Source organism: Rhinolophus sinicus, chromosome 7, assembly GCF_057876585.1.
Source record: "Rhinolophus sinicus isolate RSI-liver-muscle chromosome 7, RSI-T2T, whole genome shotgun sequence".
NCBI lineage: Eukaryota > Metazoa > Chordata > Mammalia > Chiroptera > Rhinolophidae > Rhinolophus > Rhinolophus sinicus.
Window position 1 is genome coordinate 3,921,275 of NC_142507.1, and position 25,078 is coordinate 3,946,352.

Sequence of the window (25,078 nt, forward strand, 5' to 3'; positions counted from 1 at the left end):
AGAGAGCAAGGGTGTGGGTGAGAGCGCCCCCTAGCGTCTCGTTTCCAAATTACTCTGCCATCAGACAGCTCGCTCTAGGGCTTTCTTTCAAGGCTTTAAGTTCAGTATGCTCAATGGAATTTTAGGGTTTGACTGTCCCCACCCTAGTATCTTTCCACGTGCTTGCAGATAAGTAGAATAGTGAGTAGAAACCCATAACTAGTTTTAAATTCAGATAAATAGTTGTAACAACATGATGCAAACGAGCTTCAGTTTAAATGTAAACAGCCAGAAAAGACACGTGATGAATGATAGATTATTAAATTTTCCCCGATTTCTCAGGGTTTACTGGCTGCAGTTTTTAGAGAGTAAGGAGAAGACTTAGAGAACTTGATAGAAGGGAAAGTTTGCAGACAGAGGAATCTGAGGAAAACAAAATGAACACTCCTCACATCTTTGACCTGGGCGGCAAAAATTGTGTTAAAATATTTGGTCACGTAACTGGAAACGGAGCTTTAGTTTCATAAAGTTTCTGATTTGTGTTTGTTTATTTTTGTTATTTGAACTAGGGACGTTCCCTGAGAACCTAACTGGAACATCACAGAAACAGTAGTTCCATTCCCTGTTTTCAACCTTGGTATGATGTAGCTCATTTTTCTTTATGTGGTACCTGGAAATACAATTTATGAAATATAGGGTCTGTTGCATTTGAAAGATGAACCCACATAAATAGACTTTTTAAAAAAAACTTTTTAAAATATCCAATAAAAATTGATTTGGTAATTTTAGAGGAACAATTATTTTATGACCTAAAATACTTAATATAAACTGTCATTGTTGCATTTACCAACAGGTTATGTCACGTTACATGAGGGATTCGCTGAAATGGTTTTATGTTCAGAGACTACTAGATCCATAGGCTTAATAGTAGGTAGTTGTAGTGGGAGTTTGTTTTCTTGTTCCTTTTTCTTGATTTATTTTTTCCTGCTTAGCATCAGAACCCCCTCCTCTTGTTTGGGAAATACTCAGTTGTGGGAGTGTGTGGGTTGAAGTCCAAAAAGCCTGATCCTTTTCCTCGTTCCTGGCAGCCAAGGCATGGGTGTCTGGCCTAAGCTGGGTCAGCCACGTGTCCTCGCCCTTGGCTGAGTAGGGTGCAGTGTCACAAGGAAGGAGTGACAGGTTAGAATTAGTGCCCGGGGGCCTCCTGTGCCCCATGAGTCAGGGTCTGAGTGGCCAGCAGCTCTAGCCCCGTACCCGGGTGGCACCTCTGGCCGTGCATGCAGCCACCTGCTTCCCTTGGTTCCCAAGCTATCTGGTAACCCTCCAGGAAATCGTTTCCTCCTTAAGGGCACCAAAAACAGCTGCAGGGTTTGCCTGAGACAACCGCTCTTCAGAATTGTAGGAAATCGATGAGCAGCCTAAGAATTTGGCAAGGCCAGTTTATGGGCTCTGTGGTTTTCTAAGCAGTGATGAGCCCACCAGCCAACGCTCCAGGAGGGCCGAGACCGCACCTGGCTTGGTCACGGGCACGCCCAGCGCCGCGCCCAGGGCCCCAGCAAACGTGTCCAGTAACTACTTACTTCGTTTGGACTTGAATGAATAGTAAACACCGACGTGTAGGCCTCCTCAGTATCTACTTTAGATTTTTGGATCCTGACTGCTTTCAGTGTAGCTTTTCCTTAGGAAGAAAGAACACTCAAAAATAGTGACACTAAGTTTTTAAATTCAGATGAATAGGAGGCTGTTTCTTCACGAGCAGAAATGAGGAAGTTGGAAGGAAAGGGCTTAGGTTCCTGCTGTGATGAATAGACCCTGTTAAGTGCTATGGCTGGTGCATTTAATAACTACAAGTTGAACAGGTTGTGTCACTCACTAGATAGCTGTGTTTATTTGAAAAGTACAGCAGTCCCTCCTACTGAACTTTGATTCAGCAAAAACAACTGTTACCTCACAACCTTGGGGAGTCCGTGGGTCTCCTGCACCAAGAATGTTTTCCGGTTCCTTTTTTAATGCCTTTGCATATATGATTCAGCTTTCAAAATGATTAGAAAACTTTTTATTGTCTTGCTTTTGTCATTGGTGACTCTGGGAGAAGCAAGGAAATCATTTCTCAGTTTTCTGAATATAGAAGACACTGAAATACTACTTTTCACAAAGACCCAAGAAACCGTCGTTGTAAGATCGAGTTACAGAGATAAACGGCCAAACTCCAGCTACCTCTTTGTGCGGTTAGAAGAGCCTCACGTGCTGCAGGTGGTGAACGTGACCAAGACCTTGTCAGATGTGACAAACTTTATCATCCACCTAGTGACACATGAAGAAGGAGAGACAAACCTGACCGTTCAGCTGTGGGCCTCTGAAGGTAGGCAAGAAAGACTCATTGAAGAAGTAAGGAATGTCAGAGTCAGAGTGCTCAGACAAAGAGCAGACAGCCTCTTCCAGGCCTCAGTGCACATTGATAGAAATATCCTCGTGCTTGTTCTACCCCTGGTGCTGCTGAATAAGTGTGCATTTGGCTGCAAGATTGAATTGCAGGTGTTTCAGACAGTGTGGAAGAGACCCTTGCCGGTAATTCTGGGGGCGGTGACACAGTTTTTTCTGATGCCATTTTGTGGCTTCCTTTTGACTCAGATTTTGGCATTGCCTGAGGCCCAGGCTTTTGGATTTGTGATGACCTGCACGTGCCCCGGAGGGAGTGGAGGCTACCTGTTTGCTCTGCTTCTGGAGGGAGATGTCACTCTGGCCATTTTGATGACTTGCACGTCCACGTTATTGGCCCTGATAATGATGCCTGCCAATTCTTACCTGTACAGTAGGGTGTTAGGCCTGTCTGGCACATTCCATGTTCCTGTTTCGAAAATTATGTCAACACTCCTTTTCATACTTGTACCGGTATCAGTTGGAATAGTCATCAAGCGTCGACTGCCCGAAAAAGCAAACCGCCTGGAGAGAATCATTAGACCTCTGAGTTTTATTTTAATGTCTGTAGGGATTTATTTGACTTTCAGAATGGGGTTAATGTTGCTAAAAACAGTTAACCTAGAGGTGCTTCTGTTGGGTGTCCTCGTTCCTGCTTTGGGTTCGTTGTTTGGGTTCTCCTTTGCTAAAATCTCTAGGCTGCCTCTTCCTGTTTGTAAAACGGTTGGTATCGAAAGTGGGATGTTAAATAGCTTCTTAGCCCTGGCCGTTATCCAGCTGTCTTTTTCCCAGCCGAAGGCAGACTTAGCTTCTGTGGCTCCTTTCACAGTGGCCATGTGTGCTGGATGTGAAATGTTACTGATCCTTCTGTTCTACAAGGCTAAGAAAAGATGTACCCTTATCACAGAAGATAAAAGGAAACAAAGTCCCCTGATCTAACAAAGCATGACAGAAACCCTACTCGGAATGAAGTACTGTGGGAAATTCAAAGAATATCTAAAATGATGCCTGCTCTCAACCCACTTATGATCTAACTGAAAACTTGACACTCGGAGGGGATACACACATCATTGTATGTGCTAAACACCCAATGAGTAGTACGAAAGTTAATTGTACAGGCGTTCAGGAGAAGGAAACCGCTTTCCAGCTGGAAATGTTTTAGAGTTGCTTTTGAATGATACTTCATTATGGCCTCTTAAGTGGGAAAGAGCAATTTAAAAACACCTTCTGTAGTGATTATGATAATATCCCAAGTATTTACAGAAGGGGTGTCCACATAACAGGCATTCAGTAAATGCTTATAGTATTAGCCCATTTTTGTTTAGTTTGCCAGCCGATAAGACAACCAAAGTTCTTTTTTTTTTCTATTTACACCAAATTCAGTATACAAATACCAAGATTTATGAAAGACATGCTTTGGCATGGTGGAGGATGGTTATTATTCACTTTATAAAATGATAATTGCCTACATGGAATAGCTTACTACTGAGTCCTTTACACAGAAATCTCCACGTAGGGGTTTAAAATATAATGCAGCTTGCACAAAGTTAGCTTATTTACATTTTCGTGAACATCTTTACTGATTGGGAGACAAGTGCCCTGCTGTTCTAGTAGCACTTTCTCATTAACCTCGTGATCCCAAACAAGACACTTCTGTGCACTTCAGTTTTCAAATCTGTAAAACGAAGAGACTCAACCGAGGTTTAAGATCTTGCTCAACTCCCAAGTCTGTGGCCCTGGCATGAAACTCTAGGACCCAGCACCGTGGGAAAGGTGACGGGATGGAGAAGGTTCAGGTCGATGCCTAGTGAAGGCAGCAGCCAAAATGCGAGCCCACGTATTATCCGTTGAATTACCTACAGAGTTTAGCACAATGCCTCGACCAGACTAGATACTTATTAAACACTTATTGCATTAATTAATCAGTAATATCAATAAAGGTCAAGATCACATATGCTGGAGCCAGACTATGCCCGGGTCTGCAATTCCAGCTCTGTCACCTACCAGCTGGATGACATTGGTCACATTATTTAAAATCGCTGTCTAATTTCACATGGGAAGTGGGGATAATGATAGCACCTACCTCAGGGTAACTGTTGTGAGGATTAAATGAGTTACTATGAGCACGGTCCTCAGAATACTGCCTAACACACAGTAAACTCACTAGTATTGTTACTCTATGCATATTTGAATGATCTTCTACATTAAAAGCAGTTGAATATGTATCAATTGAACTTGGAATATACTTTATTTCTCTTATAGATGTATCAGAAAACAGATTTTTACATAATAAAATTTGTCTAAATTGGATTGGGATGTATTCAAGTTACTTCTTTTTAAAATAGTGAGATACATACAGCATGGTGTCTAAGTACTTTACACAGCCATGATGGGCTGGAAAAAGGTAGAGGGGTCTATAACCTGGACACCACGCCAGGGAGGGGGTTTTGTCCTGGCACCGCGTGTGGCTGAGGCTGGAGCCTGTCCCCGCCCCATGTCTGTAACACCCTGACAGATGACCTTCAGGATGGGGAACAAGGGCTGCAAATGCAGCTTTCAAATTGGCCCCTTTGGGAGCCCAAGGGCAACGCACCAGGCACTGAGGACCCTGCAGCCATCTGGCCGCTCACAGGACCAGACGGAAACCTTGCGGACTGTGTGGGGCCGGTTTGCAGCACTGCAGCCGATCTGAGCAGCCCTCCCCGTGCGCTAGAGGACCCTTCATTTCACTTTCCCGCAGGCATTTGGGAGCAGAACGGCCCGTTTGGACCGCAGACGCTCTGAGTCACTTGAGAACAAGACGGAAGAAGGGAAGCGCAAAATAAAGAGGAAGGGATTGTTTTTAAATGTCAGAAGAACGTGCAGGCAGGAAAAAGGGAAATCAGAATTACCAGAGATGAAGACGAAGACGCCAAGTCGCGAAGGCCCAGGCCGGCCAGGATCCCGGGGGGCGGGACTTCCTGTCGGGGACTTCCGGTCGGGGACTTCCGGTCCGGGGATTTTCCGTTTTTCTTGCGGGAGAACGGGGCTGTGGGTCCCGCCGTAGCCTAGTGATCGGGACGCCCTCTAGACCAAGGTAAGTCCTGTCTAGACTTACCGGTCCCGGGCCGGGCTTGGCGGGCGATGCGGGCGGCGGTGCAGCGGCCTGCGCGGCGCGGGGCTGGAGTGGGCGGGCGATGTCCACCCGGCGGGAATCGGCGCCCACGGAGCAGCCACGGCGGCCGCGTGACCCCACGGACAGGCCCGCGGTGTGCAGGGGTTTCGCCCCGGGGGTCTCACTGCGCCCTGGCGGCGCTTAGGTAGAAAAGTGCCCCCTTTTCGTCTTAGCGATTGCGAAGAAGCTCGGGGACCTGGCATATTCCGAGGGTCACCGAGTCACAGTGTAAGTGACGCGGCGACGGCCCCCTCCCCTGCGGGCCGCAGTCTCGCTCCTGGGGGCAGGCGCCGGGGTCGTTGGCCTGATTCCGCCGCCGTGACCTGGGACGCCGCCATCAGGGCGGGAGCAGTGGGAAGCGCTTCTGGGCTTTGGGGAATGAGGTGACGGGCCAGCGAGGTGGGAGCGATGAGGCTCGCACACGAGTGGCCGGTGTCAGGGCGTCGCCGAGCGCGGAGTGTGCCGGGCGCCCCCGGGCTGGGCGTCCTCTGCGCTCACTCGTGTCCCCTCCTGGAGGCCGGCGTGGCGACCCGGGCCCCTGCTGCCCACCGGGCTGCCTGACACCTGTACAGGCCACACCTCCGAGCTCAGGGTCCCCGTGTCCAGCTTCCTCAGTCACTTGTCCCTTGGGATTCACAAAGACCCCTCATCGCCCACTCATTAAACTCTTGATCTCTTCACCTCCTACCCAAGCCCAGAATTGACTCTTTCGCTCCCTGATTTCACTACAACCTGTTCAATTGCCAAAGTAGGAAATGTGGGCCTCATTACACTCTTCCTCTCCCGCACCCCCACTCCAGTCTATTACTCAGGGGCCCCAACTTTGCCTCCCAAAGCAAGTACCTCTTGATTGTCTCAACTTTCCTAGCTGCGCCCCCACCCCAGCCCCAGCCGGTGTCCTGTGGCTCCTGCATGTGTGTAAACCTGAGTCCCATGGCCGATGTACCCACACGCACTCTCCACTCTTCCCTCCACCCTCCAGCCCACTGTGTCCAGCAGGCACCGTGAAAGGGTGCCCATGGCACTAACATCAAACTCTTACCTCTTCAGGCCCCGCACAGGATGATCCCCGTCTCCCCAGCCTCACTGCTCCCCGTTTCCCTTGATCGCTGCTGAGCTGTCACACTGAGACCTTGGGTTACTCTTCAGTACCAGCTGTCCTGCAGCTGTGTCAGTAAATGCCTACTCACTTGTCCTGCGGATCTTGGTTTAGTCACACCCTCAGGGAGACCTTATCTGATACCTGAGGACAGGTCAGAGCTCCTGTTACACGTTCCTCTTTGTACGTCTCCTCCTTAGCCTTTGTTACATTAGTGATTTTGCGTGTCGCTGGTGATGTTTTGATTAATATCTGACTCCGCACTAGAGAGGCATTGTGAACAGGGCAAACGGTGATGCAGTGCACAGCACACAGTAGGTATTCAACACGTGGTTGTGGAATGATTAACCAGGTGATGATTTCTGGGTGCAGAGTCCCTAGGAAAGAAAGACAGCTTTTGAAGTGGGCCGTGGAGAAGGCAGGCATCCTGTCAGCGCTGTGAGATGGGGAGATGGGAGTGGTTTGATCAGTTTCTGGCCAGAAAGCAGGTACATGGTGAGAAAGTCTTCTGTGAGCCTGGAAGAGAGGAATGGGAGTAAGTAAGAATGAAAGAAAAAGAGTTTGGGAACAATTCTTGAAGCGCGCTAAGCAATTACTTCAATAAGTCAAAAAGTGGCTTCCTTTTTAATTGTTTAAAATGCTTCTCCCAGGAGGAAGAAGCAGCTAGCAGACGCAGCTCAGTGTCTGCCCTCTGCCCTCCCTCACCCTTTTCCTGGACTGTGAGCACCTTGATGGGGAGCCCTGCGTCGTTCAAGGTGAAGCTCTGTGTCAGGTATTCTCAATTATAAAGGCGATGTAGTCAGAGTTGTTTCATAAATGAAGCCACATTTTTCTGAGTCTGACAGCTTAAAAAGCTTCACTGTCCTAGGTACAGATTTTAGCGTGTGGTCCAGCCAGTGATGACTTATTTTAGTCTTCTCTTCAGAAGTCAGAACTTCAAAATGTTGGTTTTTTTCCTGATCTCATTTCCCCTGGCCTGGGTCAGTAGTGAGATTAATCTGTCCCACATCTGTTTGGAGTGCGTTATTTCTTTGCGTGGCTTGGGAAGAGATACTAGGCTGCATGCTCATGGCTTGTGGAATTCCCGCAGCAAACCTGTGGCAAAGACAGAAACCAGCCTCTGAGTATAGCTGCTGCCTCCTCCCAAATGAAACACTGGCAGTTGAGGGCGTGGTATAAAGCTCTTCCTGAGTCTGTTGAGCTTTGATTGCCTTTAGCTCAAAATAATCCACATGCTAACCTGGCACGTTTTGGGGAGATTTGTTCCGAACCCCTTCAGAAGCACCTATCTTTGAAAATATAGTTCTTTGTCCTTTCTTTTCCATTCCCCAATGTGATATGACATGGGCACTTTGGGAGACACTGTCGTAGAGTATTTTTTGTTATGAAAAATGTGTCTACAATAGATGTGGAGTCAGTTAGGTGAAAATCTTTTTTACTGCGTCTACCAGTGAGTCTTTAAAAAAGTTGAACTCTAGAATCAGGAAGCTGGTGAGAATCTCGAATGAAAGTATTTTGCTAATTGAGATGCTTTTGTGGACTAACTGTTCTAGGATTCAGACTTGTAGAGATTTGCTGCTTGGTCCTGATAAGTGTTAAATCTGTTCCAAGATGGCCGACCCTTGGCAGGAATGCATGGACTTCGCGGTAACCCTAGCAAGACAGGCTGGAGAGGTAAGAGCTGAAATGCCAGCCCTAACGTGACAATGGGGCAGCCTGTCATTGCCTTGTTAAACACATCTGTATTTGTTTTCGTTTTACCGAACACTTTACATGGAGTGAATACTCCAATTTTATGTCATTAACTTTTTGTGAGGACACTTGTGAAACTAAGATAGGATGTAAGATTATATAATCTTGTACCTAGAAGGTCATACCCACTAAAGCTTGTTTTATAAACATTGTGGAGAGAAATGTTAAAGAATATCACTTAAGACAGACTGAATGTGTTAAACCGTTGCTCTATTTCATTTTTTTAGTTTAACTAAAAATTACTTATGCTTTTTCTGTTTGCTTACCAAAAACATCTTTTTAGGTAGTTCGTGAAGCTCTAAAAAATGAAATGAATGTTATGATTAAAAGTTCCCCGGCCGATTTGGTAACTGCGACGGACCAAAAAGTTGAAAAAATGCTTCTCTCTTTCATAAAGGAAAAGTACCCATCTCACAGGTATTTCTTATTTCAATTGCAAGTGAGAAAATGAAACCTGGTTGGAGTCAATAAACTAGACAAAATTTTGATTCTGGACACAGAAATTAAAAAGGAATTGATGTGGAGGGTGTGGGCAGCTCAGGAGCCCTGAGAGGGGAGGTCAGGCAGGAACCAGGGAGGAGGGCCGACCCGGACACATCACCGAGCCATGGCTGCCACTGCTGGTTGGTGGCCTTGCCCTTGACTCTGACTCCTCCTTAGCGCGTGATCACAGCTCCTGGTCCTGCCCTTGGCCATTCCTGCCTGGTATTTTAGACATTGAGCAGAAAACAATGTTTTAAGGTGCAACTAAATAAATACACTTGCTCTCAGTAAAAAGGTATACAACTAAGAGATAAAAGATCATAATAATGATTATTGGGACCATTCGATATTGTATAAAGGAAAAATATAAAAGTGAAAGTAGGAAAGGAACGAAAACAGTGATCTCAGGCACCATTTATGGAATTTGCCTGAGATTTATCGCGCAGTGTGTTTTAGGAAGGCATGAAGACCCAGTACTTGTCGTGGGTGATTTGCCTTCTCATTGCCTTGTTTCATGCTGTCTATTTAGTTACCTGTTGCTGCAGAGCAATTTACCCTAAAACTTAGCAGTTCTAGATGACAGGTATTTATTACCTCAGTTTTCTAGGGTCAGGAACGTGGGAGCAGCCTGGCTGCGTGGTCTGGCTGGGCCTCATGCAGTTACGGTCAGTCCGTCGTCCAGGCCTGCGCCATCTCAGGCCTCGAACGACCCGCTCACTTAGGTGACTGTTGGCGACTTCTGTTCGTCCTGGTTGTCTGCTTCCCTGGTGCCTCGCCACGTGGGTCTCTCCACAGAGCAGCTCCTAACAGGATGGCCCGTCCCCTAGAACAAGAGAGGGAAGGGGAGGGAGGGAGAAATAGAGTGAATAAGGTGAAACCACAGCGCCATTTTGTGAACGAGTCTTCACTTAGGCGTCACACTTAGGAGTGTGAGAGAATCGGTGGCCATATTTTTAAAACCACCATGTTTCCTTAATAAATTCTCGCCTACAACCAGGGCCCTTTTCAGCAGTGTGTGTGCACACGCATGTGCCTATACTTATTCTGGAATTGCATTTCAGGATTTTGAATCCTGTGATTTTTCACATGACTTTGCTCTGAGGGAAATAAAGCTTTCTCACTCTTCCCAGTCTGAAGGAAAAAGGAGCGACAATAGGAAAGTGTGGTGTATAGACTTTCGTTAGGTTTTATAGCCTCTGTGTAGCCAAGGAAATGTTAAGGTTTGGAGACTGTTGAAAGCAGTGTAAAGAGTGGGAGCTTGTCGTTCGTGTTTCCAGTTTCATTGGTGAGGAATCCGTGGCCGCCGGGGAGAAGAGTGTCCTGACCGACAACCCTACGTGGATCATCGACCCCATTGATGGGACGACCAACTTCGTACACAGGTACGTTGCTAACATTTTAGTGTTTTCATTACTGTTGGTATATTAACTGAGTGGACCTTTAGAGTACCTTCTTCATGAACGTACATACTTGAGAGAATTGTGTAATTTGTAACGTAAACGTGTTACGCAGAATTTTCATCAGATACAGAAGAGATGATGAAATGTTAACATGTGGACGTGTGCAATGAAGAGCCCTGTTCACCCCCTTTTTCTCACTGTCGGAGTCACATAAAAATGGAAGCAAGCAACAGTGCTGCTTTGAGATCAGTTAATGGGATCAATATTGGAGGGTTGTCTGTGTAGGGCGGGTTCAGTCCAGGAGAAGAACTATTAAAAAGAACATGGGTTTTAGGGTCCACACACTTGGGCTTGAATCGGATGCTTTTTACAGGCTTTGTGACCTTGGGCAGGTTACTCATGCTTCTGAGCCTCAGCTGTTGTTTTCCTCTCATGAAGTGAGCATGCTAATAATGGTAGTAGGCTCATCGCATTGGTGGGCCATTTATGAAAGAACTTAGTATAATGCCTGCTACAGAGTAAGTGTAAAGCTCGGTATATTAGCTCTAGAAGAGAGCCCGAGGGAATTGCCAGCGAGAGTTAACATGAGTAGCCGAGTGTGGTGGGATTACACAGGGGTGTTACACTGGACGATGCTGTGTTGCTGTGCCTGTTGTTACTAAGACAGAACTGTTGACGGCTATAAAGCTGAGCTCTAGTCTCGATGTGATGGAATGTTAATGTAAAACGATGCTCACAGCATATTGTAACATTATAATCAAGGTATGTAGTATGGTCTCATTTTTGTTAAAATAATGTAGAGTTTTTATTTTGAATTGAATATTGAACCCGTTTTGTGTATTTTCTTCATCTATTCTCCTCTGAGTCACAAATGACAACCTGCGTGTTCAAAGTGTCATAGCGACTACTAGCTAACAGTTGACTTTTCAGATGTGAAGCTCCAGGTGTTAGAGTTGAGATATTTAACAGTTTATTCTGTACAATCCATACCTGTGTTTATAGGGCCAGACTGTAGGAGAAATAACCAAAGAGAGAGAGAGAGAGACTTTTATTTTTAACCATGATCAATTAAAATTTTTTTTAAAATATTTGTTTTTATTTTTTGAAAAAATATTTTACATAATTACTTACTTGTGGCATTCAGCACTCAAAGGACATAAAATGGCCTGCAGTGCAAAGAGGCCTTCACACTCCTGTCCCCTTTCTTGGGCCCCGTCTCGGGAGGCGACCACTCTATCAGTTTCTTGTGGAGCCTTTCGGAGACGTTTCATGCCTGTAGGAGCTTCCTCTGTGTATGTGTCTGTATACGTGGCTCTCCCGCCCCCACCATTGCCACAGAGGGTTGCAAACTGTACACACTGTTCTGGGGGAGGACGGACAGACTTTATGTGAAAAATTTTGTAAGCAATTAATAAAAAAAAATGTTTATTGAAAATAAGTTCTGTCTTTGTAAATTTGCGTTTTTGTGTGTGTGTTTTTTTTAAAGATTTCCTTTCGTTGCTGTTTCAATTGGCTTTGTTGTAAATAAAAAGGTATGTTGTTCATAAATTTATGCTTGGTAAGATGTGTTGTTCTCATTTTCTGAGAAAAAGTAAAGGTGTCCCCATAATAAATTTAGGTTTGTGTCTATATTCAACTTATACAGCTGCATTATTTTAAAATAGGCTACAGGAGTGTTAAAATTACCATGATACTTTTTTCCAGTGAAGAAAATTTAATGTGTTTTGAGAAGCATGAGATACACTTCAGTATTTAATCACCATCGCATGTGTGATAGAGTCAGAAGCAGCAGGAATTGACGCAGGACATGAAATGCCTAATGGAAGGGGTGGGATGTGAGCTAGGAGTGTTTTCCTAGGCGTGGGTGACGGACCAGGAAATACAGGGCCAGGGCTAGTTGGAAAATGCCGAGTGTCTTAGGAAACCAAGTAGTTGCTGGATCTAAACCCAGTAGAGCTAAATCTATAGCCTTTGCATTTCCTTGTGGTCTGGCTGGCTGATTGAGCAGTGAATGACACCTGCTCACACGTTAGGACCCTGTCTTCAAGGGGCTGGTGGTATATTTGATCAGCATGTACACAGGAGAGTTCAGAAATCTCTGAAAATGAAAACACAAACTAGTGCAAATGAAATCTTAGCCCCGGGGTGTGCTAATCAGTGAGAAAGTCCAAAAGGAGCTAAGTGAGCAGTTAGCATATAACCAGCCCTGGGCTGTGTGCCTCCTGGCCACTAAGCTCCCAGTTTGGGGGAAGGTTAGATGTGTGAACAAATAAGGATAATACAGGGCAAAACTGAAAAAAAGGACTGAGAATATGAAGAGGATTAGCCAGTTCTGCCAAGAGTGGTTGGGGAAAACCTTCCTAAGAGAACGGGTCTTAGAATTGGGCCATGTATGTGAGTTGGGTCTTAGAATATTAAGGGTTTGCCAGGCAATGAAGAAAAGGAAAGCATTTTAATCCGAAAGAGCAGCTTGGAGAAGAGCAGGAGTGTATGGGGAGTGGTGGGGTGGCTGTCACGAGTGGTGCCCGGAAGTGGCGGCAGCAGGGTCCAGGAGGTAAGTCAGTTGTGGTCTTACTGTGGGATTGTGGCCTGTGTATGCCAGACATGTAGGTGTGCTTTCTCGGTGGTAGGAAACCAATGGCGGGTGATTCCATCAGCGTCGAGATTAATACAGGAGGGCGGGTGGTTCTGAACTGAGATGGTACAGTGAGAGTAGCTGAGGAAATACCCAAATCAGGAAGTGTTTTCAGGATAAAATTTGGAGGCGACATGGGGAGGGAACGAGGTGTGATCAGGTAATGAGTGTTTGCCCTCTTTGGTTGAGGTTTCTGCAAGACTAGGTTCTTACCTGTGATGGTGGAGTTGATGGGGCCACAATTGTATGTGGTAGGTGATTTGTGGCCTGGGAAGGACCTGTGAGGATATAGAGAGAGCTGAAAGGGGCGAATGGGAAAAGGCTGAGGAACACAACTTTTAAGGGTTAGGCAGAGAAGAAGGTCCTGAAAAAATGTGACACCAAGACTGGTGAGTGGGGTGGGACTGAGAGCCCTGCCAGAAACACGGGGAACTGGATTAAATCCTGAAAAGGCTTTGCAGGTGGTCAGTCACCTCCAGTTCGAGAGAGGAGGAGGCCAGAAGGAGTTGCCTGTGACCTCTGTGCGGGGGTTTCAGGAGATTGTAGGCTTATGGCAGAAGCCAGTTGTAGTGGATTAAGAGGAGATGCAAAGCGTAGACTAGTGTTTGGCAGTGAAGGAAAAAGGAGGTAACATTCTGGAGGTTTTCTAAGGGAGGGAGAATTCGGTGAGAATGTACCAGAATTGATGTTTAGGAGAAGAGGGATCCGTTGATGGAGCAGCTTTTCAGAGAAGTGTGAGAGCGTAGGAATCATAAGTTGGGAGGAAGGATTCGCCTTAGAAAATAAATAGGAAAGGCCTTTCCTCGTCTGCGGCAGGAGATAGAGAGCTCAGGGTGGGTGCCCTCAAGTTTAGAAACGGTGGGACGAGAGTCAGGGATGCCAGTCTGATGACCTCTTCCCGCTGATTAATCTAGAAGTTGGCAGTTTAGGTATCCCACAGGTTAGCCATTTGAAAACATTAGTCAGTGTAGCAGATTTTCTTGTTACTTTCGTAGATAAAGTATTGATTTCAGGAAGAGAAGCCCAGGCTTGGTAAAGGAACCTTGTTTCCCGTCTGCAGATGGAATTCGGAGTTGTGTACAGTTGTGTGGAGGACAAGATGTACACGGGCCGGAGAGGAAAAGGCGCCTTTTGTAACGGGCACAGACTGCAGGTTTCCCGGCAAGAAGGTGCGTATGGCCAGACATTTGTGGTGCCAGTGATTTCAGTGCTTACATTTGGTTGTTCTCCAACGTTAGCCAGTGGAGTTCAACAAGTGTGAACTGATTCATGCATTCTCTTCGTCTTGACCAGAGCTGTGCGTGTGATGGGACAGCACGTGTTGTTGAGCAAAGTCCCTGCCCTCAGGAAGTGCCTCGTGTATTATTATTTTAGCCGCTGCATCTCAAGTTCTTTGTACAATCCCTCCGATCTGATGCCGCTGGCACCAGTCATTAGACAATAAGTTGGACAGAAAAGTCTGCTAAAGTTGGGAACCACGTGTGCACGTTTTTTTCTGAGTGTGACGATTAGTATTTGAAGTCTTCTTTCTGCGTGATGGCTGACGGAGTCCCAAATCACCTTTCGCCATAAACCGTGCCCCGCATTCTACATAGTTTCCGAATCTTTTAAATATAGCAGGAACTTAAAGATACAACACAATTAAGATTCAGAAGCCTCCCACATTGTTATATTTTTCTCTTCAAAACTTAATTCGAGAGCAGATTGTTTTTCATTTCCTTGTTATTGAACTCTAAGAGTCCAAAGATTGGAGTTTGCACCCTGACTTTCAAGATGTTCATGTGTGAAAACAGTGTGCATCTCAGAGCTGAAGAAATGTGGGGCCTTTCCTACAAAGAACTCTCCCTTTTGATAATTATTTTTTTCTCTGTATAATATTTAATCATGTGATTCTTACCAGTCCAGCAGTTACAGACATGTTGGTAACAGCTGGTGAGCATACCTGGCACCTGGCGGGCAGACAGGGAGTGTGGGGTCTGCTCCCCAGCCCCGGGAACCCGGGTGCGCAGTTGTCGTGAATCAGTCAGTTCCAAAGGGGAAGTGGAGAGCATTGTATAACCTGGCGCATTAGTCAATGGTGGTCAGACAGCAGCTGCCACTTCTAACTTTCATCTTGTTTTAAATCTATGTATAAATTATTTCCTGAATTTCTAAATTCCACTTTTTAAATATTTACGGTATTTGCTTGTTTCCCGCTAAACATATTGTGCATGCTAGCAAATTAGTTATATTCTGTATTTTGGAGGGGTATGGTCTAAAAAGCTAGACTGTGTTTGATGATTGTAAAACAACCATTTAGGGATAATAAATTTATCAGTATTTTAATATTTAAAGGCTTAGAAGTAAACAAATTTGATACAACTAGGAAGAGGGGTAAGAATGTCCTGTTTTATTCTGAATTCAAGTATCAGATTTTTCACCAGAATTCTTATTATGAAACGCTAGTTATTATTTAAAACATTTTCTTTTAGATATTACCAAATCACTCTTGGTGACTGAGTTGGGCTCTTCCAGAACACCAGAGACTGTAAGAATTATTCTATCTAATATGGAGAAGCTTCTTTGCATTCCCATTCATGGGTAAGTTCATTTCCTCCCGAAAGTTCCAGATAATTTAACATTTTAAGGAATGAATTTTCTTTAGAAATGAAATTTTTTATTAATAGACATGGGATAAGTGCCATAATTCTAATTTTGTAATGTAATTTTAAAAATTTATTTGAAAATAATTTCAAACTTAAAATTTGCAGAAACAAAATAAAACACACAAAAAAAACCACAATAGTATACCCTTTAGCCAGATTTCACCCCATTTTTTTTATCATTTTATCATTTTCTGTGTGTGTCTGTGTGTGTGTATGTATACACACACCTTTCTTTCCCTGAACTATTTTAGGGTCAATTACATCATGGCTCTTTACCCCCAAATACTTCAGTTTATTTCCTAAAAGTGGGGATATTCTCTTCAATAACCACTGTGCATTATTGACTTCATAAATTTACTTTTTCTCTAATCTACCGTCCATGGTCACTTGTCAGTTGACCTCATAACATCCTCTGTAGCATTTTCTTTGTCCAGAGCAAGATCCAGTCTCAGGCCAGGCATTACGTTTAGCTGTCATGTGTCCTTAGCCACCTTTGATCTGGAGTATTTCCACAACCTAGGAAATTACGATACCACTTGCTCTTTAAGTTTTCAAATGATTCGCATAGAGGTATGCAAGGAAGACTGATAATTTATTTCTGGTTTCTCTGTTTCACTATTTATTTCTCCTTTGTCACTTCTTTTGTATATTTGTGCTTTCTTCTTTTTTTAAATCATGGAATTACTTAGAGGTTCGTTTAAGAATCAGGATTTTGATTTATTATTCTGATCTACTATTTTTCTCCTCTCTACTTTGTTATTTTCATCCTACTTTCTTTTGATTCATTTTGTTGTTTTCTTTTTGAGTAAAGAATATATTTATTTTTATTCTTTGATTTTTATTGCTCTGAGTATTTAGGCTGTGACTTTTTATCTGACCACTGCTTTAAATGTATCCCATAGGTTCTGATATGTAGTGATTTCATTATAGTGATTTTTCACAAAATCTGTAACCTCTGTTTGTATTTTTTTATTTCCCCTTTCACTCAGGTGTTGTGTTCTGAAATTTCCACAAGGAAATGCTTTTTTGGTTTTTATATTTGATTTTCTTTTTTTTTTAGCTGATGAACCCTTTTATTTTAATTCTATTCATGAGTGTTACATTTAGATATTGAAATAAAAATCCTCAGTTTTCAATCCAAAGGGGAAAAATAACAATCTTAAACAAGTTAAACTGAGGGTTCCTTATTGGGAAATTAGGTGTGGACTCTCATATGGAAGTCTCTCCCCACACGTGTCTGATTTATTTTTTAAATTTATTGGGGTGACAATTGTTAGTAAAATTACATAGATTTCAGGTGTACAATTCTGTATTACATCATCTATAAATCCCATTGTGTGTTCTATATTTGATTTTTTAATTTGAAGTTTTATTACATTGTAATAAATCTACTTAATGGGACTAATGTTTTCTTTTGTGCCCTAGTACATGATCAGATTTTTGAAAGTTCCATATGCACTGGGAAAAAGTATACCCTCTGTTTATCAGGGTGTCATGTTTGATATGTTGTCAAAAGATCTACCTGATTATGTTGTTTATTTTTTTGTCGACTTGACCTGTGTCTTAGTGAGAGCAGTATGTTCAAGTCTCCTGTTATCAGTGTGTTTCTCTGTATTTCTCCGTGGCAACTCCTACAGCTTTTAATTTATACAGGTAGAAGCTGTGTAGTAATTATTAGTGCCGTCTGATGTTTTGCAGTAGTTTTGTGTGGAAGCTTTTTTATATTTCTGTTCATTGTGTGGTTAGGGTCCCTGGTTTCAGGGCTCCTTAGTTCTGTGCATTTTCTTTTATGAATATCTGTGAAGGGTGGAGGACGGCTGGCATGTATTGCTTCTCTTTCATTTCTGCAGCATCCTTCATTTTTCTCTTTTAGTTCCTATGTTTTCTTCATTGTCTCCAAGCGATACTGCCTCTTTTTTTTATTGAGGTGTAATTGACATATATTAATTTCAGGTGAACAACATGATTCAATATTTGTATATATTGCAAAATAATCACCACGATAAGTCTAGTTAACATCTGTCCCCATACATAGTTACCGAATTTTTTTCTTACGATGAGAACTTTGCAGGTCTACTCTTTTAGCAACTTGCAAATATGCAGTTACGGGTATTGTTACGCGTGGTCACCATGCTGTAGCTTACATCCCGTGACTGACTGATTTTGTAACTGGAAGGTGTTTTCACCCTTTCACTAACCCCCTACCACTGCCTCTAGCAACCTCCTATCTGTTCTCTGGATGTAGGAGCTCAGAGGTTTTTGTTTTTGGATTCCACACATAAGTGGAATAACCTCTTCTATCTTACCTGATTCTTACTGTGGCTGCCAGGTTTGGTTCTGTGTATTTCCGGCCCCTCCCCTGCAGCTGGAGGTTATTCCGTATACTTCAAATAAGGCTGTGAAGTATAACATCACTGAGTTATAAGACAGACCTGATCCAAGAACAGCTAACAATCTAGCCTTATTTCTGGGTGAGTTGACTGAGGTCCCGAGAGGAAAGTGACTGCCTGAAAATACGCCTCTAGATGGCGATGTGATGGGGCTCGGTTTCCAGACTGTTTCTCTTTCTCCAACATTAACCTTGGTTTTTGGAGTCAGGCCACTCCGTGTGTGGTGTGGCCACTGTATAGACTTTGTTCTAGGCTGTAAATCTGTGATCTGTGTAGTCAGGAGGAAAGTGAAAGAGAAGCATCGCTGTCAGGTCACTGTGGAACCGCCCAGATGGTGCCCTTGAGGGAGGTGCAGGACGCTTAGAAAGCCCGTGGCCCGAGTGCCAGTCAGTGCCAGGACTTGAATGGTGGACAATAAAAGGGTCACGTTAGCACAAAAGGGCTGCGAGTGTTCAGTACCTGTCACCTTCATTTCCCAGTGCCTGAACTCAAAAGTAAGCCGGGACTTCTAGCTCAGCGTGTTTTCAAAAGTGTTACCAAGGAGAGGTGCAGACATACTGGTTTCTTTCTCTGATCTTCTGCATTCAGCTGATTCTTCAGTTTTTCAGTGTGAACTTGGAAGCATTACTTATACAAAAAAAGTGAAACTCAAGAGATTCATAATTTGAGTTTGAGTCTAATAGGTTTCTAATTAGGAGGTGACATTTATGAGGCAAAGTAAACCATCATAGGTCCATTTCCCTTGTTTAAGTTCTGGGACTCATTTAGATGAAACACTACTTACACGTTTTCTGGCATCGTGGTTGAGGGAGTAATTTCATCACAAACAGTTCCTCTTTATGGAGGCTCCTTTATGTGCCAGGCCCTCCGCTGGGTGTTCCATGTCTCCTGTTTATAGTCATTGCAACAGTGGGCCCGGGGAAGTTGCTGTACCTATTTTGATAACAAGAAAGCTACAACTTAAAGAAGAAACTTTTTCAATTTACAGTTTTTAAGCAGCTGAGCAGGGCAGCAAACTCAGATCTTTGTGATACCAAAGACAGTCCTTTCTACTGGATTTAGACAAGTGTAAATATACATGCATGCCGTGATAGTAGAATTAGAGTATTTTCTCCCAGAAAACATCATGGTTTTAATGTTTATCTTACTAAATTGCCTTGTGAGGAGTGTTGGTCATTTATGCAGTGCGCTATGGTGATCAGATTTTATGTATTCTTAATTTAGCATTAGATAACGACCTTTTTTTTTCATGCATCCTCTAGATTGGTTCACATCATTTTAGTCCACACTTAAAGTTCAGGAGGAATGCCTTATTTGAAAGACTTCTCTTTTCACATCTCACTTTGAATGCTGTTTGTTAGGATCCGAGGCGTTGGAACTGCAGCTGTTAACATGTGCCTTGTGGCCAGTGGGGTCGCAGACGCGTATTATGAAATGGGCATCCACTGCTGGGACATGGCAGGAGCTGGCATCATTGTCACCGAAGCTGGTGGCGTACTAATGGACGTGACAGGTAGAGTGATGGGACAGTAAAACACTGTTCTCTCCGCGTCTGTTGGACTTCCCTCCACACATAACTGTTTTCTTTGAATGTTTGACGTATGTTGTACTTCAACTCTTAAAGGCAAAACAAGCCCTGCAATTTCCTGCAGAATCAAACACTGGGTGGGAAATAGAGGCAAGGAAAGATGAGATGCTCATGGTGGTCTGGGGTTCATAATGAGAAGTGGCTAAACCTCTTCAAGTGTGAGGAGCAGGGGCTCTTGAGAGGCTGTAGAAAAAGTCTAGAAGGTTCCTGAACCTGAAGATTGTACCAAGAGCCCCGGGGTTGGTGACTGGTAGTTGAGGATGGACTTCCTCCTTGGGCCTGGAGAGGTTTAAATACTTTGAACTGATGGTGACATTTTTCATAGTGAGGGGTGAACCTGGGTTTATAGAAATTCACCAGTGGTCTGGGGGAAAGGCAACGAAGAAATAAAGAAATGGGAAGGAGAGCGGTATGAAAATGCACTGAAGTCAAGTTTCTTGTCCATAGATTCCCAAACAGTAAAGAGGTAATAAGAATAATAAAAGTGCGCAAAAGAAGAAATAGAAAGAGAAAAGGTGACATTTTTTAGACTGGTGTGCTTGAGACGCCCCTCCCCCTGAAACTGGGATTTACTGAAAAAAAGATGCTTAGAAACTCATTTCTGTATTGCCAGAGCTTATATATTATGGTTATGTGACAGAGTAGCTTTTGAAAAAGATAACTAAAAGTGTTGAAATGCTAGGATTGACCATAGTACATATCACTATACTAGCTTTATAGGAATTACTCTGGTACGAGGTGTAACCATTTTCCATATTTGATTCCATTTTAGGTGGACCATTTGATTTGATGTCACGAAGAATAATTGCTGCAGGTAGTAAAACCTTAGCAGAAAGGATAGCCAAAGAAATTCAGATAGTACCTTTCCAAAGAGACGATGAAGATTAAATCCAACCACCTCACAAATTCAGTGACAGCTGCATCCTCTCCCCAGATTGGCTGATGCACTGAGGATGTCACAAAATTGAGGTCGTCTGTTTCAGTTGTATAGTAGGATTGGTTTAAATTGTCTTCGATGTCCAGACTAAAAAAATTGCTACTTGTTCCATATTTTACTAAGACTAGTATGCAAGAATAGATGAAATGTTTGTTTCATCGTTTTAAAACATTTTGTGTGTAAGAATGGACTTTGGGGAAAAATATGCAGGCAGTTGATGAGATGCATGTCACCTCAACTGAAATACCAATTGCTATTATTTCTGTATGAGCCTCTGAAATTTTGGCTTATTATTTATGTACATAAGCATTCTTAATTGGAAGTTATCATTTTGGGAAAAAATTTCTCTTTAGATTCAAAAGCCATATTTCATTGGATTTGTAAGGTATAAGGAGTACTTCCTAAACCAAGGTTTCTTTCTTTGCAGAGAGCCTTGTTTTATGTGTCAGCGTACATGTCGCACCTAACACAGTACCTGACAAATAGCAATCTAAAAACAAGCGTTGAAAGAATGAATATTTTGAAGGTAGCGATTCCTAGTTATAACAGATACATAATGAGTTCACCATCCTGTACTTTTACTTCAGGTTTTGAGGTAAAGATGACCTAGTCATCCTTTTTATAAAATTCACATCAGCATTTTTTTTCACATTTCATTTCCGTACCATTTCAGTGACCACATGGCCAGCTGGCATTCGTTGCGTGGGCCTCTGCAGTGAATGTGTTTGCAGGGCATTGTTGCAGTATTTGTCTGGATTCCTTTAAAAGTCTGTGTGTTCAGCCTGATCTGATTGAGCGCCAGCAGCCGACCGTGTTTCCCTGAAAATAAGACCGGCTCTTATATTAATTTTTGCTCCAAAAGACGCATTAGGATTTATGTTCAGGGGATGTCATCCTGAAAAATCATAGTAGGGCTTATTTTCCAGTTAGGTCTTATTTTTGGGGAAACACAGTAGAACTTGGCAGATGCACTGCATTGATAATACTATTCATTTCTTCTCAGATTCCTCATTTAACTTTGTGGCTGCTGGTTTCTCTTCAGCCTTTAAATATTCCTTGGTTGTTTGGGGCTTATCAAACTGAAAAAGAAAATTGTTCTGGTTCATAGATACTTTTAAAGATTGATTTATTGCCTGGCCTTGTCCCTGGCATGTGAACAGACTATGAAGTTGTGTTACAGGCTTACGTGAGCCTTGTATTTCAGGAAACAGAAAATGCTTCTGTAGTTTTCAAGAGAGGGGGTGTCTTACTGTTGTGCACATCTAGCATATTAAATATAAATGATACTGAGGTTTGAGTATTATAATTCTGTATTTGTGCTGTTGGACACGTGCAGTAAAAACATCTCATTCTGTGTTATTCTAAGACAGGTTGTTTTTGTAATTTAATTAAGACTCATGAATAAAATTTTAAATAAAAAGTAGAATCGAAGTTTTCATTATTAAGGTTTGTAGTTGGAACTACTTTTTTTGTTTATCCCTTTTAATAACTCATAAAACATTTGCCTTGATGTGAAATGTTAATATTTAACATTTGTTGAGCACAGTCCCAGGCGTTATGCTAATCCCTGGCCATCAGAGATCATATGTAATCCCCACGGTAACCCAGCAGAGAGGCTTATCCTCCTTTTAGAGGCACGTAGACGTTATTTAATTACCCCAATTTCCCTGCTCAAGATGACACAAACAGGCAGTGAACTCACGTGGAGACACAGCTGGAGTCCACAGTCGTAACCCATTACCAGCGGTCCTCCCCTTGGCCGCACAGGAGACTCTCCTGGGACTTTGTAAACGTGCCCGGCGGAGTCCCACCCAAGGGAATCCGATTTCCTGTCTGCAGCGTGGCCTGCATTTGTATAAGGTAGTCGGAATGGAGAACGATTTGCTACACTATGCTACTTCCCAGAAGCACCTGATTTCTTAGAAGCAGCCTCCCCACCTCCACAGGCCTCAGAGGGCTTCTCTGTACAATTAGATATCTCAAAATGAAAATGTGGTTTTGAGTCATCTCTTTGCCATTCCGGGAGCCCGATTTGAAAATTACTGTACCGGCCTCTTTTATTTCCACATATTACCACTAGATGGCAAACTACACATAGAGAATCATCTTATGTTAAGCATTTTCAACTCTGAAAGCTTTTCATTTTTCCTTCAGGTAACCTTACTAACCAATATTCGAGTTAAATCATGTAGTATTGAAATCAGGGTAGTTTTTTCATCAATTGAATTACTCTGTTGTGGATCAACTCATATTCCCTTTAGCAGAGGCTTAGATGTCCTGTATATACTGTGGCCTAGATTTCAGTCATCTTCCAGCTTGAGCTTTAAAAATGATTCATTAATCATAAACATAAAATGAAATGTTTGTATTTTGTTACATAGTGAGAACACTTTTCCACCAATACATTTCAATGTCCTGTCCACTAGGGGGCGTGTTGCATCTCCACCCGTGCTCGACAGGGGGCGCTGACACAATATGCCCGCTTTTCCTCTTGCTTAGAACCTGTTTGCTTGGGTAATGGACATACAGTGGTGAGACGTGAGGAACGATGTAAGAAGTATGTTAATGTGGTCATTGACTTGGGATCTCACAAGCAGCGAAGCGCCTCCACATTCCTGACCTCAAAGTGGCAGCAGCCACCCCTGTGTTGGCGAGTTCGGGCCGCCAAGAGGGTTTGTTTGTGGAGCTGCTTGGCTTCTCGGAGAAGCCATGGGGGTCTCCATCCTAAATTTCTTTCACCTAGGTTTTCAGGGGTTAAGTAATGAATTCCTTTCTCCGACCTTACACATGATGAAAGATGTGATCGGAGAGATTTAGAGAGTCAAGTAACATTTCTAAATGCAAATAAATCATCTCCAGTTTAATGGCTCTACCAAGCTCAGACCAAATTCCTTAATGTGGATTCCAAGGCCATTCATGATCTGACCCGTCTCCTGTCAGCATTTTCATCCTCAGCCCCACATACGGCATGTAGAGGTCAGATTGGATTGCTTTCATCTTCAACAGCAAAGGTACCTCTTCTGTCTCAGGAATGTTCACTACAAGCTGGGTGGTGGTTTTGTTTTGTTTTGTTTTGTTTTGTTTTGTTTTTGTAACATTCTCAACTTGCATTCTGAAGCCCATCCCAACCCATGTTTAACCCACTTGCACATACTTAACATTCTGCCTGTAGATACTAGGTGTTAGCTCTCAGCTTACATGTAACATCCTCCAAGAAGCCTTGCCTGACCACCCAGGTATGACTTTCTAGCCTCTCTTGAGTGTTCTGCATTTCCTCACTCAGACTATTTACCGTGTTATGTTAGAATCACCCTTTTCCTTGTCTGTAAAGATAAGATTGCAAAGACCACGGAGCCTTTTTAGTTTTTCTTGGATTCTCATGATCTGGCTCAGTGCTTGGCAAAAACCAAGTCCTCCTGAGAGATTCATTGAATGAGTGAGGTCCCTACACCTAATAGCACCCTCTTAGGCACTTTTGTACCCAGGTTTGATACCAGTTACTTTATGCACACATACAAATAACAAATTGTCTAAAACCAGGCCAAGTTGTCCATTTCCTAGAAAAAAAGACCATCTCGTCTTGTTCTTGATTTATTTAAAAAATAAAACGTATGAAGCATCACCAAAGTCTTTCAGATCCAAGGTGACAAGAGGTGAAATGCGAAAAATATAATAAAATTTGAGTTTCTTTTGCAAAATTGAAATGGATGGAACTACACAATCACACACTAGATGATGGATCCACTGAAAACAGGTCTTCACAAAGATTAATTTCCATAAAGAGACACTCCCTTCTATTGCCCTCCCTCTGCCCCTGTCTGATTCAAACCCGGAGGATAATGCAATCCTCAAGAATATAAAAGAAAGGATTACTAGCTTTCTTCAAAACCATATTAGAGTTTGTAGCTACGCCTCAGTTCTGACATAACCCTGGCTCTTAATACTTTGCTGACACATTTACAAAAGGGTTCTTAATTTTTGCCTTGATTCAAAGATAATGGAATTGAGTAGATATAAAATCTTTCTTAGTTCCTATCCTGGGTCAAGCCAAATTGGCAGAAATCAAGTTCCTGGAGAACATGTTTTTTGCCCCCTCTTGACCAAATCTCCACATAATTAATTTCATATCACTATGTAAAAGCCGCTTGTGGAGGTTATTACAAGCAACAGCCCGAGGACCTCTGAAACGCTTCTTGACTGCGGGAACTGCGGGAATGTTCGCTATATTCCACAAAGTCCTAGGAGAAAGTCCTGTGTGATCTTAATATCAAAAATAATCGTTCTGAGAACTTGGTTTTCTTTTATCTGAGAGATCAAGGGGAATGTGTAAAGACCATACATTCTAGGATCTCACCCCAGATCTATAGAATTTGAAATTCTGTTGGTGGGCCTGAGGGATTCTAGTTTTATAAGCTCTCCGGGTGACCGAGGTGCACACAAACATTGGGGAATCCCGCTTATAGATGACAATTATATATAGCTGAGTAGGTTTCTCTTCAAATGTGGCCACTGGAAAGCTTAGGGGCAAGTTTATGGTTCACTGGCAGCAGGTGTATAGATCATTACATTATGCTGTTTAATTCTTTTCCCGTCCTGTG

At 43.1% G+C, this 25,078-nt stretch overlaps 2 protein-coding genes across 10 annotated transcripts; both read left to right on the top strand.

Moving 5' to 3' along the window:
* Window positions 1-1,925: 1,925 nt before the first annotated feature.
* SLC10A5 (solute carrier family 10 member 5) lies at window positions 1,926-4,707 on the top strand. The gene has a single exon (XM_019726293.3). It carries the CDS (start codon window positions 2,020-2,022, stop codon window positions 3,334-3,336), a length of 1,317 nt encoding a protein of 438 aa, XP_019581852.3. The 5' UTR covers window positions 1,926-2,019; the 3' UTR covers window positions 3,337-4,707.
* A 654-nt stretch (window positions 4,708-5,361) lies between these two features.
* Window positions 5,362-21,900, top strand: IMPA1 (inositol monophosphatase 1). 9 transcript variants are annotated; one of them, XM_088799350.1, is made up of 12 exons: window positions 5,385-5,473; window positions 5,725-5,779; window positions 6,602-6,804; window positions 7,301-7,405; window positions 8,204-8,324; window positions 8,686-8,819; window positions 10,163-10,267; window positions 11,772-11,817; window positions 13,981-14,089; window positions 15,392-15,500; window positions 19,317-19,468; window positions 20,316-21,900. In XM_088799350.1, exons 5-12 carry the CDS (start codon window positions 8,262-8,264, stop codon window positions 20,429-20,431), a joined length of 834 nt encoding a protein of 277 aa, XP_088655476.1. In that variant the 5' UTR covers window positions 5,385-5,473; window positions 5,725-5,779; window positions 6,602-6,804; window positions 7,301-7,405; window positions 8,204-8,261; the 3' UTR covers window positions 20,432-21,900. The 9 variants fall into 9 exon arrangements, with proteins under 9 accessions (XP_074174592.1, XP_074174595.1, XP_088655473.1 ...); XM_088799348.1 differs by having other exon boundaries at window positions 5,391-5,473; window positions 7,301-7,422; XM_088799347.1 differs by lacking the exon at window positions 5,725-5,779 and having other exon boundaries at window positions 5,371-5,473; window positions 7,301-7,422.
* The last annotated feature ends 3,178 nt before the right edge of the window (window positions 21,901-25,078 follow it).